Consider the following 15,281-nt stretch of genomic DNA (forward strand, 5'->3'; position numbering starts at 1 on the left):
AGCACCAATCTCTCCACGATGTCACCTCAGGCCGACTGAGGGCAGAAGGGGTGGAGGATTCTAGGTGTCCAGTTTAGGCTTAATGGGTTTTGGCCTTATTCTACCTGATTGTCTTTTGTATATATGCTCTTGTAAATAGAATTCCTCTTTAAACTTCAAATCAGTGTGCAGTATCCTCATTCTTACTCCTGGAAATGGGTAAGGGCCATTTCTGCCCTCCAGTCCTGGGTAGCTCGTGGCTTGCAACTCAGACAGGCAACAAAGCTCATGAATGGCCTGGAGCACCTGGCCTACAAGGAGCATCTGAAGGAGCTGGGGCTGTTCTGTCTGGAGAAGAGTAGGCTGAGGGGAGACTCATCATTCTCTACAATTCCCTGAAGGGAGGTTGGAGTGAGGAGGGGGCAGCCTCTTCACCTTGGTGTCAAGTGACAGGACCAGTGGAAATGGTTTCAAGCTGTGCTGGAGAGGGCTAGGCTGGATGTTAGGGAATATTTATGCACTGAAAGTGTTCTCAGATATTGAAACAGGTTGTCCAGGGCAGTGATGGAGTCAACATACCTGGAGTTGTTCAAACAGTGTGTGCACCTGTCTCTTGGGGACATAGTTCAGGGGTCGAGGTTGGACTGGATGATCTTTGAGGTCTCTTCCAAACCAGTGTGCAATGTGATTCTGTGATTCTGTGACTGGAGTTGGCAATGGACACTACCACATAGGTTATCCATGAATGTGGCCATGTGCAGTCATCAAGCAAGCCAAGTGGTTGAAGTCTTTCTGATATGGATGGTGATGTCCCAAATATCAACACAGACAGGCCTGGCAGCCTGACCACATTACACTCCCAGCAACCCACCAATACAGACACCATGTGTTCACAATGGTGGATGCAAACACTGAAAGGTTGGAAACATCTCCTCTGACCCATGCTACCACAGGAAACGTTGTCCTGGGTCTTGGTCGTCAGGTCTTATGGTGACACTTTAGCAAGCCTGAAAAATTTGAGTCAGACAACAGGGAATCATTTCCAAAGCAACTTGAAGCACAGCTGGTCCAAATAGCACGGCACTGAGTGTCTGTGTCACATCCCCCATCATGCAGCAGCCTCTATGAAAATCAACCAACACAACTAACCATCGAAGACTACACTGAGACCATTGCATGGTTGGTCCTTCAAACATTGGGCCAATGTCTAGTAAAAGCCACCTGGTTAGTCAGCACTAGAGGATCTGTCGATCATTCTGGTCCCACCCCATCAAAATTTTTACAAACTGTAGAAGGGGATAAAGTCTCCATAGTGTACATAAAATTATGCTGTGGAAATGAGTTTGGGTTAGTCCTGCTGTGGCAAAGACAAACTCATTTGTGGGATCAGTTAAAATCAAGAGTCTTGGTGCACATGCTGGGTGGTAACAGAGAGTGGTGAGATCCAGTGTGTGCCTCAAGGGGATTTGGTTTAAATGAGGATAATCAATGCATGACCTCATGTCATGTCTGTCATCACTCCCACTGTCTCTGTGTGCCCTGCAAGCATTGTCATTGTGAGAATCAGTTGAGTTAATGAAGAATGAACCTTGGTAAAACCAAGGGAAACACTGTAGTGATGGAAACAGAGCTGACATCAGCATGTAACAACCCTACACTTCACACCATCCTCCAGATGAGCACCATGTCACCCACCCATGACAACACTACTCAACCCTGTTCTGCCAGTGAACTTTGCACCATCTATCCTGCTCAGACAGAGAAAGATGTTGTGGAGAACTGTGCCAGAAGCCTAACTCTGGAATGCAGAGCGTGACTGCCACTATCAGTGGAGGACCTGAGTATGTCTTAGCTACAAGAGACAATGACTGGACAATGTCCTGCACCCCATCCTCCCTTCCAGTTGTGCTCCAGCCTTAACCTCCAGCACCCAAGGAAAGGCCCTTCTTCTTTGACAATTCTATATCAACTGGCCAGAAGGCACAGACTGTACCGAACCTCCAGAGGAGAAAATAACCCGTGCTGAAGAAGCTCCTCCCTATGGTGATCTCTCTGGTCAGGAAGAGAACTATGCTTTGTTCACAGATGGTTCCTGTCGTCTTGTTGGGAACAAGCAAAGATGGAAGTCAGCAGTCTGGAATCCTTCCAGGAGAGTTACTGAAGCGAGAGATGGAGAAGGAGAATCCAGTCAGCTCGCTGAGGTAAAAGCTGTCCAACTTGCTCTTGATGTGGCTGAACGTGAAAATCGGCCTCTCCTTTACCTCTACACCGACTCATGGATGGTAGCCAATGCTCTATGGGGTTGGCTAAAGGACTGGAAGAAGCATGGTTGGCAGAGGAAAGGAAAGCCTATTTGGTGTGATGATCTGTGGCAGGACATTGATGCAAGGCTGGAGAGAACTCCAGTGAAGGTGCGGCACGTAGACGCACACAGGCCTAAGAATAGAGCCACTGAGGAGCACCAACACAACCAGCAGGCAGACCAAGCTGCTAAGATTTCTCAAGTTGATACCAACTCTCATCCTGACCTTGATTGGAAACACCGAGGTGAACTGTTCTTAGCTCAGTGGGCCCATGACTCATCTGGACATCGAGGCAGAGATGCAACATACCAATGGGCTTGTGATAGGTCAATTGACTTGTCCATGGATGCTATCACCCAAGTCATCTATGACTGTGACATTTGTGCTGCTATCAAGCAGGCTAAGCGAATCAAGCCCCTGTGGTATGGTGATAGATGGTCAAAGTACAAGTATGGTGAAGCCTGGCAGACTGACTACATCACTTTACCTCAATCTCATTCTGGCAAGCAGTATGTGCTAATGATGGTAGAGGCCAGCACCGGATGGCTGTGGCAAAGAAACTGAGCTGCCAACCCTGCACACTGCTGTGAAGCTGCAGCAAAAAGCTCATCCGGCAAGCTGAAACTGCCTTGCCGAGCAGAAAGAGAGAGCTGCCATATTTTCAGCAGCCTGAACATGCACTGGTGACACACTGCCATTCCTGCAGGCCAAGAATTGCAAACTGTAGAACTGAAAGCACTTCTGCAGCCCAAGTCTGAGATGCTGCCACAGCCTGTGAGCAAGGAAACCTCCGCAAGCAAAGCACCAGACCCAAGAAGCCAACGTCCCACTTGTCCAGCCGGCAAACGGTCCCACAAGCAGAGGGTCCCACACGATCACTGCTGCAAATCGCTCACTCCGAGAGCCGAACTTAAGAGTACTATCCAAGAGCCATGGTAATCACCTTGCTGAACTGAGCCGGCAAGCTGCATCACTGCCTTGTCAAGCCAAGAAGCACTGCTCACGCTGCAAGTGCCCTAAAAGCCATTCCTGGCTGCTAACAGGCAAGCAGAGGCCACTCTGCACTCAGCAAGTGAGCCATGCCAACTGTCAAACTATGGAAGGAACCACAGCACCGCGAGCTGAGAGAGCTACCTTGGAGACCAACTGCAGTTCACTGTGCTCTGCAGAGCCCTTAGTGGCAACACTTCCCCCAAGTGGATGTGGTGCTTAGGGATACGGTTTAAGGCGAATCTTGTAGAGTAGGGTTATAGATTGGACTTGGTGATCTTGAAGGTCTTTTCCAACCTGGAAGTTTCTGTTATTCTGTAAACACAGGATGTTTCACCTCAACATGAGGAGAATCTTCTTTGCTGTGAGAGTGACAGAGCACTGAAACAGGCTGCCCAGAGAGGTTGTGGAGTCTTCCAAAGCTGACATGGAAGTGTTCCTGTGTCCTGCCCTAGGTGATCCTGCTTAGGCAGAGAGGTTGGGCCCAATGCTCTCTGGAGGTCCCTTCCAAGCCCTACCATTCTGGGATTCTGTAATTCTGTGAAGGTCAGTTCCTCTCGCCAGTTCCAGTTTTATCAGCCTGATCTCAGCAGAAGGATGCTTCAATACCTTTAACTATTGTTGTCACTCTTCATTGGAATCTTTCCACTGTCTTCGTATCTCCCTTGTGATAAGAAGTCCAGACATGGAACCAGTACTGCAGGTGTCATTTCAACCTGTAGAGAGAAAGGATCAGCTTCCTTTACGTGCTCGGAACACCGCTCTTAATGTGGTGCAGGTCACCATTAGCCTTCTCTGAGCGAAGGACACATTTCTGCCTTGCTCACCCAGATGACCTAGCTCGTTTTCAGCAAAGCTGGTTTCCAGCTGAGCAGCCCCCAGCACAAAGAAACGACTCTGTCTTCCATCCAGCTCCTGGTAATGTGTGATGTCACTTTGAGGGCAAATTCCCACTCTGCAGGGTCTCCAAAAGCATGTATGTGTGCGATCACCAAGCTCTGTGACCGAGAGAGGAGATCTTATAAATGCATATAAATGTCTAAAGGGTGGAGGCCATGAGGATGGGTCTGGGATCTTTCCAGTGGTGCCCAGTGATAGGAGAAGGAGCAACAACTACAAACTAGAACACAAGAGGCTTCACTTGAATTTAGGGAGAAGCTTCTTTAATGCAAGTGATGGAGCATTGGAGCAGTGCTCCAGTGGGTCTGCCCAGAGAGATCATGGAGTCTCCTTCTCTGGAGATTTTCAGAACCCAGATGGAGACATTCGTGTGCAACCTGATCTAGGTGAAACTGCCTTAGCAGAGGGATTGGACTAGATGATCTTCAAAGGTGCTTTCCAACCCCTACCATTCTAGGATTCTGGGTGTGCTAGTTTGAAGCTAGCTAGAATGTTTTGGTGAGAAGGATTGGATCACAGGCTGTGAAAGAGAAGCAGTGGTGATGTCTGCTTCACTCATAGGCTAGCTGAGGTGTATAAGAACAAGAATCCGAACATAGATAAGGCAGTCGTTCTTCTGCTTGGGAGCTCTGAGCTGCATTTCTCTCTCTAGCCTCTCTGCCATCTCTCTGATTAATTCACTGTATAGGGTTAACACTCCGGGGAAGTAACCCTGAACCTGACCCTAGGGGTCTTGGCCCCTCCCCAGGGGTGGGCCACACTCCAGGTGATGGTTAGCCCACTCCCCCCACTTCCTGTCCTATAAAAGAGAGGAGCTTCCTGCTCCTCCCTCTCTCTTTTCTTCGCTCCCTCTCGACACATGCACACACACACTGCATACCAGCACACCACGTGGCAGCCACGAGGCAGAGGCACCATCACATTGCTCGGGTTGTATCCATCCCCTTTTTTTGTATTTTGCTGTTTTCCCTTCCTTACCCTTTGTAAACTTCCCTACCTCCAATGCCTTTTCTAAGTTGTTGTTAAACTTTTCCTTTTTAACTTCCAAATCGAGTGAGATTGGTTTATTTGGGTGTGCTTACCTCTCTCTCTCCCTGTATCTAATCTCTATTTTTTTGGGAAAGGAGGGGAAGAGGGGAGGGCACTCTATAAATTCTATAAATTGTCATTGGGCCTATTAAATTTATTAGAGTCTCTGGGAACTTGCAAGTGAACCCAAGACATTCACTTTGCTTCCTAACCCCTTGGCTGAACCTCCATTCTTCCCTGGGACTCGGGTAAGGTTGAGAGGGGTGCAAGAAGGTGGAAGGTGGCTGGGAGCCCCTCCTGGGGACTTGGGTTTCTGAGAGGGGTGTTGTGTTTCTGTATTACCTTTTATTTCTGTGTATAACTGTATATACTGTAAATATCTGCTTGTATATTGTGCTAAGCTGTAAATTTAAGCTTCATTCAAAATTTCCAGAGCCGTCTGAGTCTAGTCTGGGTAATTTCCAAAGTGTGGGGGGGCGGGGAACACCCAAACCACTACACTGGGCAGTGGAAACAGAGGTACTGCATGGAGCGCAAGGGTCATATTAGCCCTAGAGCTGTGGGAATGCTGAAGGAGCTGAGGGGCTGAGTGAAGGCAGCCAAACATATGCCCAGGGGCTGGACTGGTGCGGACCCTGTGCCATTCAAGGGCAGCTCCTATATGCTGCTGAGCACACAGCCAAGTCCCACTGTCACTGTCATGTCTTTGCTGAGCTGAGAGCATCTTCTCTCATAGAGAAGTTTTGGGGATGGGAGCTGGGTTGTGGCAATAGCTGTGAGGACTCATGCTCACGTGATGAGACCCAGGACCAAGGGGGCATTTGTGAGCACCCAAGGAAAGGCAAGGACTGATGGCCATTGGCTGTAAGGTGACCAGAGATATCTTGCCCACCTGCAACAGGCAGTGTGTGAAAGAGTTCTCACTGCACAATGTCACACCCTCCAATGCCTCTGGCAGTGATGAAGGTTTCTCTGTGCCTCCCATTCTATTTCCCCTGCTAAGCAATGGCTGTGTCCCTCACCAATCAGCGTGCAGATGGAAAGACCACCTCAGGGACACAGGCAGAGTTGCAGCAATTTTTAATGAGTCTGAAGACAGAAATGAGGTCACTCCAAGTGGAGGTGCCCAGCAAGGGGAGGAGAAAAGCAGCCAAGAATCCGTTTCCCTTTTCCTGTGGCAGACTTCCCACAGGGCATTACTAACGTGCCCAACAAAGAGAGACAGGCTGGAGGGTTCATCCAGCCTGCTTCCAGAGGCCCTCAAGGCAGCTTTGAGTGGAGCACAAGGAAATGAAAGAAAGACAGAACGAGGCTGAGTGGAAGACAAAAGGTAGACCTTGGCCATGCTTATAGAGAGCCAAAAATATCATCTTTCAACTTGCCCTTAAAGGACAAGCCAGAGGTGACCAGCAGCTCCTAAAACAATGGCCCGGAGTATGATCTTCTGTCCAACATCACATTCAGAGTGCACAGGGGCCCTCATCTCACATAGTCACCAGCAGCTCTAGCAGGGCCGGCAGGGCCTGCACGAGTAGCGGTTGGTAATGCAGGAGAGGTCAAAGCCCCCGGAGTTGATGGGCACTCCATCACAGCTGAGGATGCTGCCAACAGCAGCAGAGGTGGAGGAGCCCACAGCAGTGTTCTGCGGGAAGGAGCTGAGGATGGGTCCAGGCAGGGTCACCACCACAGCAGGAGGCTCAACGACAACGGTGGAGTCCTGGCACCTCACACAACAGGGCTCATTGCAGCTGTTGGCCAGTGGGGTAGGACCACAGGGCTGGCAGGGTGGGCAAGGCTTGCAGCAGGACATGTCTTGAGGCTGGAGATTCACCTGGAAGAGAAGGGAGGGGAGGGAACAGAGAAGGTGAGTGGATGAGGAGCAGCCTGATGACACTGTCTCAAAGAAACCAAGGCCAAGTCTGAGTGCAGAGCTAGAAGATATGCAGGAACCACAGAGCCTCCATCACTCTGTAAAGAGCAGCCTGGCCCAGGGAAGCTCTCTCTGGTACCAGAAATTAAAAGCCCCTCAGCCACTTCCTCTCCCTTAGCAGAAGTTCTCCCTGCTTCCCACTCTTAGGACAAGGAGTTCCAAAACCCAGGACTGCATCTGAGAGGTCCCTTGAGGAGAGATCTCATATTGTAAGAGGAGGAAAAGGGGGTTCAGACTCACCTGGTTCCCAAGCAGAAGGAGGCAGGAGAAGTGGATGGGAGAGCAGGACCTGGGCTGCCTTTTATACCTGCCCTTCGTTGCCGCAGGACCAGAGGCACCTTGGCAGAGGTAACAATTTCTGGACAAGCTCATCTTGAATGCAAAGCACCACAGCTAAGGACATGGCTGTGCTTTCATTTCCTGCACTGCTGCCTTTTCATTTCCAGGTTTGTCTCAGGACCACACCCCAGCACAGGCTACTTCTCAGCGCTGGAAGGAGGGGACCCAGCATTTCCAGGGCAGGAATGCAGCAGTGCAGGTAAAAGAGTCACGAGAGGTTCCTCTGAGGTCAGCTGCACTCTCTGAAGCTACAGGAAATGGGAAGACAAGACCCTGACATTAACCCAATTTTGAAAGCACTCCCTCTGCAGAAAAAAGGCACCAAGGTTGTGCTGGTGAGACTCAGTGGGCAGCTGTTACTGATGCTGACTGTGGTGAACACCTGACAGCCTCATGCCACAGCCTCATGGCATAAATGTGTGAGAATCACTGCTTTTCCTAGCTACACCCACAGGAGCATATCACTGCAGCATTGTTGTCTGCCTAAGAGCAAAGACTTGTGCCACAACATTCGGAGTGCCCAGATCATTATGATAAGTTTGTCATCTACCAGCTTGGAAAAATCTCACAGAGGCAAATTTTCAGTATTATATTCATATATTCATTATAGTTAATATATTCAATGTAATTAGCTATTCATTTTGATACAGAATGTACATATACATATATATCATCCATTGCCGGGGTTTGGGCACAAATGAATATGCTGAGAAAATGAGGAGAGTAAGCAGGATTGAGTAACTGAACTGGTAAGGAGGCACAGCTGCGGATGGGTGGCCTTGGGAGGCTGGCAGAGAAGCTGAGGGAGTTCTGAGCTGTGTGAGGTGACATGCTGATCAGCCCTTGGAACAAGCAATGTTATGGCTAAGTTCTTGCAAAGGGGGATTAAGGCAGGTAGTTGGTCAGGTCTGCCTCTGTGCGTGTGGACAGCCCATCTCTGCTTTGTAAACCTATCCAAAGTACACGCCCCTCTACCGAACTCCATTATACAGGTATCACACTTAGCTCCAATAAACAGATTGACCATTATGCGTCAAATTGGTGTCTCTCCCTCTCCCACACAGCCTAGAAGAGAGGCCAACTCAGCAGTCCATGTTATTTGATGGTTCCAAACACTGGCCTATAATTCCAAAGGAACCTTTGCAGAGAACTGTTGAAGGCATGAGAGTCTCCTCGGGAGAAAAGGAAACATGCTTTCAGTCACGCCAAGGCTTACCCAGTGGCTGCCTCAGCAAGGCATCAAGGATGAGATAGCCAAGGCTCATGCTGAGACCAATCCTGCTGCATGTGTGTAAGGGAGTCTCCAAACCTCACACATCCCACTAAAACTCTGAATTCCCTTTGGTGGGAATGTTCTGTGCACTTGCAGCCTAGAAGACAAATCACATCCTGTGCTGCATCAAAAGAAGTGTGGCCAGCAGATCTAGCAAGGTGATTCTGTCATTTTACTCTGCCTTGAAGAGATGTCACCTGGAGTACTGCATCCAGTTCCGGACCCCTCGTTATAGGATGGACATGGACGTCATGGAGTGGGTGTAGAGTAGGGCCACAAAAATGATCAGAGTGTTGGAACAGCTCTGCTATGAGGACAGGCTGAGGGAGCTGGGGTTGTTCGGTCTGGAGAGGAGGAGGCTCTGGGGAGACCTAATAGCAACCTTCCAGTACCTGAAGGGAGCCTACAGGAAGGATCGAGAGAAGCTGTTTGCAGAGGCCTGCAATGACAGGATGAGGGGCAATGGGTTCAAGAAGAGCAGATTTAGACTGGATGTTAGAAACAAGTTCTGTACTATGAAGGTGGTGGAGCACTGGAGCAGGTTGCCCAGGTAGGTGGTTGAGGCCTCTTCCCTGGAGACATTCAAGGTGAGGCTCAACAGGGCTCTGAGTGACCTGGTCCAGTGGGGATGTCCCTGCTGACTGCAGGAGGGCTGAACTAGAGGTCCTTTCTGGACCAGAACATTCTATAATTCTATGGACTGGGTCCAGAGAAGTGCCACAAAAATTTCTGGAAAAAAAAACCAAACAACAACCAACCAACCAAAAATTTATATTACATAGAGTGCTCCCTGGAAATGACAGCATATAGAAAAAAGAAAGAAGGAAACCTTTAAGTCAATCAAACTAAAAGAGAATTGTTAACCTACAAACTTACAAGCAACTTATCCTATTAATATTAGTCCAAACTCATTCCCATTATATTATTCCATTAGAATTACTAACCACTCATCATATTATATTACAATTACCAACTACTTAACATACTATTTTAATTACTTAAGCCTTGTTATAATACTATGTATTTGCCTTTGCATTCCCCAGACTTTCCCTTGTGAATCTTGTACATATCAAAACCTTCTTATCCATTAACTTTTAAACTCTAAGATCTATTATAATCAAAAACTAAAGACATTATTAGGTGTGGGTAAAAGTCCGCAGCCAGAGTAACGACAGACACCAAGGTGGTTAAATCCTCCTTCCTTTATTGCAGCGATAAAGTGGCGGGGTGGGGGGCATGAAACCAACAACCGAGAACCAGCCCCCATCTCCCGCCACTTCAAAGCCCGCGAATTTTACAATGCGATCCAAGAAGAAGAAGGAGGGGTGGGTGGGGTAGTGTCTCCTGCTGGGATGTTTCTTGCCGGGACCCAGCAGGCGCCATCCCTTTAGAAGGTGAACTCAATTAGTCATTTTCACTCTGAGGGAAGCTTTCCTTTCTTCTATATTTAAACCTGTAATCGATCAGGGAAATACTGGATACTGCTCAGCTTTCACCCTGCCTTAAGGTGGTAAGGATGGCGTAGACAGTGAAGTAGCCTGAGCAATTTAGCAAGGCTCTGTGTACCATTGTCGTGGTAATTTGCAACACCTTTGCTTGAAAAAGGCCTGTTTGAAAGCTTACATATGCAAATAGCCTTAGCTCTCTGAAGCAGCTGCAGTCCAACGCAGACCCACTGCCCTCCCTCCTGACCCCCATAACCACAGGAAATGCTGATGGGAGCATTTCACAGATCCTACAGCCCCTGTCCCGAGCAAGTAACCAGCATTATACTCAGCCTTCTAACTTCTGGAGTCTGTCAAGAAGATCTTTCAGCCGTGCGTCTCTCAGCCCGAGGGGTTCATCTTCTGGGGGTGAGCTATGAGGCGTGGGGGACGGTAAGGCTGGATCTAGGACTGCTTTCCCTTGGAGCTGTTGTTACTGGAGGAGGGGATGATGCCCGGTTCCTTGTCAGCCGATCTCGAGGAGGATTTATGGAAGAATGTTTGGTTTTGATTGCTCCTTCTTTCTCCTTTCCTCTGCTTTTATACTTTTGTTTCAATGTTGCAGTGTTGATAAAGGGACTTATGTAGCGGAGGTCTCACTGTTCCCACAGAGAGCGAAAGTTGTAAATGCTAATTGCGGCAGCAATTTTATTCACCCTCCATAGACATCAGGGTGTCAGACATTAATCACCACAGAAAGGCAAGTTTTACAGTCTCTTCGGAGCTCTGGTTTATCTCTTTCTTCTCCCAGGTGACCACTTCAAAGGCCACATAAACTTCAGGGATCAAAAAAATCACTCCTTTGTCCAGCAAAATCAACTCATACAGTTTCTTCTGACTAGCAGGGATTTCTCTCTTAGGAAGAGTGCTGTGCTAGCCACTGGACTGCCACTTCTTCAATTTGCAACCAGTCCTTGATTGACCCTTCTAATTCCATTTGCAACCAGTCCTGCCTTGCAGAAGTCTGAATCTGGATCTGAGATTCCATCTCTTGCACGCCGTTTGCCACGTAATGCCTTCTTCTGCTCCCACATCACCTGTCCCCGTCCTCGTGTTCCGCGAAGATTTGGAATCGTTACCTTGATTACTGTCGAGCCAGTCCAGCCTGTCCGAGCGCCACTTGTCTGTGAAAGTTCGCAGCCAGAGTAACGACAGACACCAGTGCGGTTAAATTGTCCTCCTTTTACTGTGGCGATACGGCATCTTTTATGCCAAAATTAGAAGAGGCGTATTCAGCTAGCTTAATTAAGATTGGTACATGTGGAAGGCACAGATAGATTAAGGCTATGCGTGAGACGGAGATAGGTTAAGGTTTAAAGCAAACACTTACGAGTCAGCCTCCTGTGGTCAGCAGATCCTGCCCCCTTGCAGCTGGACTTGGGGACTGTTTCATCGCCTTAGTTCCTGCCCCTGAGATGGGCTCTTTGCAACACAGGTTGCTCATGTTTATCAAATCATGTCCTCTGTCAGCAAGAAATGCATCCACAATTAGGATTTTCACTCACAAAATACTGAAACATTCTTTACCACTAACATTCTTTACTACTAGAAGACAAATGCAACACTTCCACTTTAAGAGAGAAGGCAGCTCCTGTAGAAAGCAAACACTGCAAGAGAATTGAGGGGTAGCCCAGCCATGCCGGGCTGTGCCAAGGACAGCAGCCAGGCAGGGGGTGGAGGGGAGCCAAGCTGCACTGGGCTGAAACCTGAAAAGAAACTGAACAGAGAATCCATTTCTTCAGAAACTGAGCAGAAGGGGAAACAGACAGTTACAGTCATCTGATTTTTCAAAACTCTTAAGTTTTGAGAGAATTCTGTGATGCAATCTGAGATGGGGGAGTGCAGGCGGACGGCGCTGCGACGGATGTATCTCTTGTCACTGACGTGAAGCAGCACTTGCTGTGGGATCAGCTTCTCCAGCTCAGCCCACGACCATCCCAGGCAATGCCAAATGATCTGGCAGATCTGCTCCTTCTATTTGTCCAAATCCATCATTCCCTGTTGCAAGCAAAGAAATTCCACTAGGCAGGTGAGAGTGAGTTCAAGCTGTAGATGCCTCGGGGGATGTTAATCGACTGTTTAACACTTCTGTAACATCTAGCACATCATCATCATCATCATCATCATCATCATCATCATCATCATCTTCCTTTGTAGGTCCTTAATTGGTTTAAAGAATCTAACACAAGCCTCTTGATTGTTGAACAGGAGGTCTCTATCGGATCACCTCTCATGGCTGCTTCAAAGGGCATGCTTCCCATTTCTTTCCCAGTCCTCACCTTAAAAGCAGGTACATTTGTCATGATACCATTACTTTCACACCAAATTAGCTAAGTCCATAGAGTTCATGTTCTGCATTTCACACTTCTGTTTTCTAGTATCATGCTAAGAATCAATACTAATCTTCAGAGAGTGTAATCCTCATACTTCACCCCTCTCTTGGAGAGGATATGTGAGGAGCTTTAATATTGTGCTGCCTTATTTAGTTATGCTCTGCTCCATCTCGCCCCCTGGTTGCTTAGCTCTCTAGGGTGCCTGTTGCAATGGTCAGCTTCTATCTTATTCCCACAGTGCACACACTACAGCCCGGTCATGGTCCTGCCACATCAGCTCTTAGCTGGAGCTCCTCACCAACTGCGTTTGTCTGCCTACTGCAAATTCTCCTTCAGGATCACGTCAGGGATCACCACATGCTGGTGGAACAACACAGACTCCACACGATTCAATGCAAATCCCACCAGATACCTTTATTGTTAGTTATGACTTTGCTTACATAGTCTAGAGCATAGAGCACACACCTACACATTAGCAAAATCTAGGCAAGTACAGCCCAGTCTTTTACATACATCACACCTTGTTCTTCCCCTTAGCCAGATGTCCCACTATCTTTCCTCCCCCGTGGGAGGCATCCTGAAGCTGTGGGAATGAAGGTCAAATGCTTATGCACTGCTTGCTATTATTCCCTCTTAAGTTGCATTCCCACAGCTCTGCAAGATCATTACCTTTGACACAAACACTGGGTTATCCCCTGTTGTGAAGGGATTTTGTTTGGGTTCAGGGGATTAAATATGAGGCCGAATTTAAAAGGGTTTAAATAATTTAATATTATATACACAAGGAATTCCCCCCCTTTCCCCAAACTTATATACAGCTACCCTACACAAGTTCTTTGCATACGGTTGTGAGATTATTTTACGGAATGTCTATTTACAGCAGAAATCTGGAATTTAGTAGAGGTTTGGAAAGGTTTGGATAGAGAGTCTTGTGGCATAAAAGTGCCACGTGTAAAATTACTGAAAGTCTATGCTGCTTAAATCAGAATCTCTCAGTTACTCACTGGCTGGAGTCACAGTCTCGGTGGTCCCAAATATACGTAGCAAAGCCACGCTGTTGACCCTCATGGGTCTGAATAGTTCAGCTCAGGTATTATTAGGGCGCGCTGTCTGAGACTCCACGGGCATGATCGAGCTGGGAATGACAGGCTGGAACAGCAGCTGGCCGGGAGCACCTTGGTCGATTTCCCTGGGCTGGTGCAAAGTGCTGTGGGTTGGAATGCAGCGGTGGTGGCCCCAAAAGCAGCAAAGTGGCTAGGAGCAGCGGGTGGAGGAGGGTGGCAGGAACGCTGAATTGCCCCTTTTATAAGATGTGGGCCTGAGATTGATAGTCCTTGGCCACAATGCTGTCCAATAAGAGCCTGGCAGCAGGCCAAAACATGCCAAATAAGGTGAAATCCACACTTCAATCTCAGTAGCTATGAATATTCAGGCATCTACATGATGTACTTTCAAAAACAGGCTCTCTACCCAAGCGGAAACAGAGCAGCCCAGTTGGTTTTACACCTATTTTGACAACTGCTCTGCTTCCATTGCTCTAACCAGCCCACAGGGTGCTTTCAGTATTGAGGAATCCACCAAACAACTCCATCCACCTTCTCCTGAAACAGTGGTAGGATGTGGAGGCAGGATTTGGGAAAATTAAGAGACGACTCAGTATGAGTTAGCTGCAAGATAGTGCACCGTTTATTGCAAGCATCAGGCTTTTATACTCTGAGCATCAGTGTGCATGTAAGCGCGAACCCAGCATGCTATCTAGTGATTGGTGAATCTGAAGGTTGGAATTTGCACGGTCCTCCTACTTGCAGTTTCCTGCTGAAGCTAGTTCCTTATTCTATCCAGACACAGTCCCACAGAAGTTGTTTATCTGAATGCTCAAGGACAAGTTTGATTGAGCTTTATCACATACGCCACTGCGGCTTACTGCATTTCAATATACTCAGAACAGAGATCCCCTGAAGTCTGGACACTAGGCATAGAGTGTGACATAGCCTCGGAGGGTGATTACTGATTAATAAGAGTTGTGAGTAATTGTTTTGACGCCTCTGTAACAATCCGTTGTTTCTGCCATAGAGCAGAAAAGAGTTTCCAGCTCACTCTGCTGAGCAAATAGTATATAGACCCCAAACGGTATTTGCCGCAGGGAAAAATCCTCTCTCTGTTTATAGATTGAATGTTTGCTAGTTATTAATAGTTACTGTAGATATTTATCCTGGAAGTTCAGAATACTGAATTTAATAAATATATATTTTTATAGAATATTATCTCACCCCAATTAATTTCTCCCCTCTGCCAAAATTGGCGTAGGTGGCAGAATACCCCTCCGTGACATTCTGGCAATAGAAAAATTCCACACTTGACAGACACAGGCCTGACCAACCTGAACTAACAAGAGCTGCTCTGAGCAGGGGCTTGGAATGGATGATGGGCAGAGGTTCTCTTCAACATCAGGTATGTTACAAAAAAAGTCATAATTATTTGTTTCCTAAAGGCTAGGAGTAAGGAGATGGCAAATGCAAGTCCATCTGAAGAGGCAAATGCAGAATGGAAGGTTTATAGTCAACTGGGAAGTACTTTTGGTTTTGAGTGAGCCTTTCAAAAGCTGATTTGAAAATGACTGGGAAAATTGGTTGATTTGTTCCTGGAAGAAATGCTGCATTGCCAGAGGGGACTGAGTGACAGAGTTGGCGTGGAGTGCTGAGAGGAGCACGGAGCTAGGCA

General features: G+C 47.7%; 1 protein-coding gene across 2 annotated transcripts; it reads right to left on the reverse strand.

Moving 5' to 3' along the window:
* Nucleotides 1–6,264: 6,264 nt before the first annotated feature.
* Nucleotides 6,265–11,618, reverse strand: LOC135191856 (feather keratin Cos1-1/Cos1-3/Cos2-1-like). 2 transcript variants are annotated; one of them, XM_064174476.1, is made up of 3 exons: nucleotides 10,530–11,618; nucleotides 7,372–7,718; nucleotides 6,265–7,032 (listed from the first exon to the last, which is right to left on the reverse strand). In XM_064174476.1, exons 2-3 carry the CDS (start codon nucleotides 7,501–7,503, stop codon nucleotides 6,706–6,708), a joined length of 459 nt encoding a protein of 152 aa, XP_064030546.1. In that variant the 5' UTR covers nucleotides 7,504–7,718; nucleotides 10,530–11,618; the 3' UTR covers nucleotides 6,265–6,705. The 2 variants fall into 2 exon arrangements, with proteins under 2 accessions (XP_064030546.1, XP_064030547.1); XM_064174477.1 differs by having other exon boundaries at nucleotides 10,522–11,618.
* Between the last annotated feature and the right edge of the window lie 3,663 nt (nucleotides 11,619–15,281).

The sequence above is a fragment of the Pogoniulus pusillus genome, chromosome 40 (genome assembly GCF_015220805.1).
Source record: "Pogoniulus pusillus isolate bPogPus1 chromosome 40, bPogPus1.pri, whole genome shotgun sequence".
NCBI lineage: Eukaryota > Metazoa > Chordata > Aves > Piciformes > Lybiidae > Pogoniulus > Pogoniulus pusillus.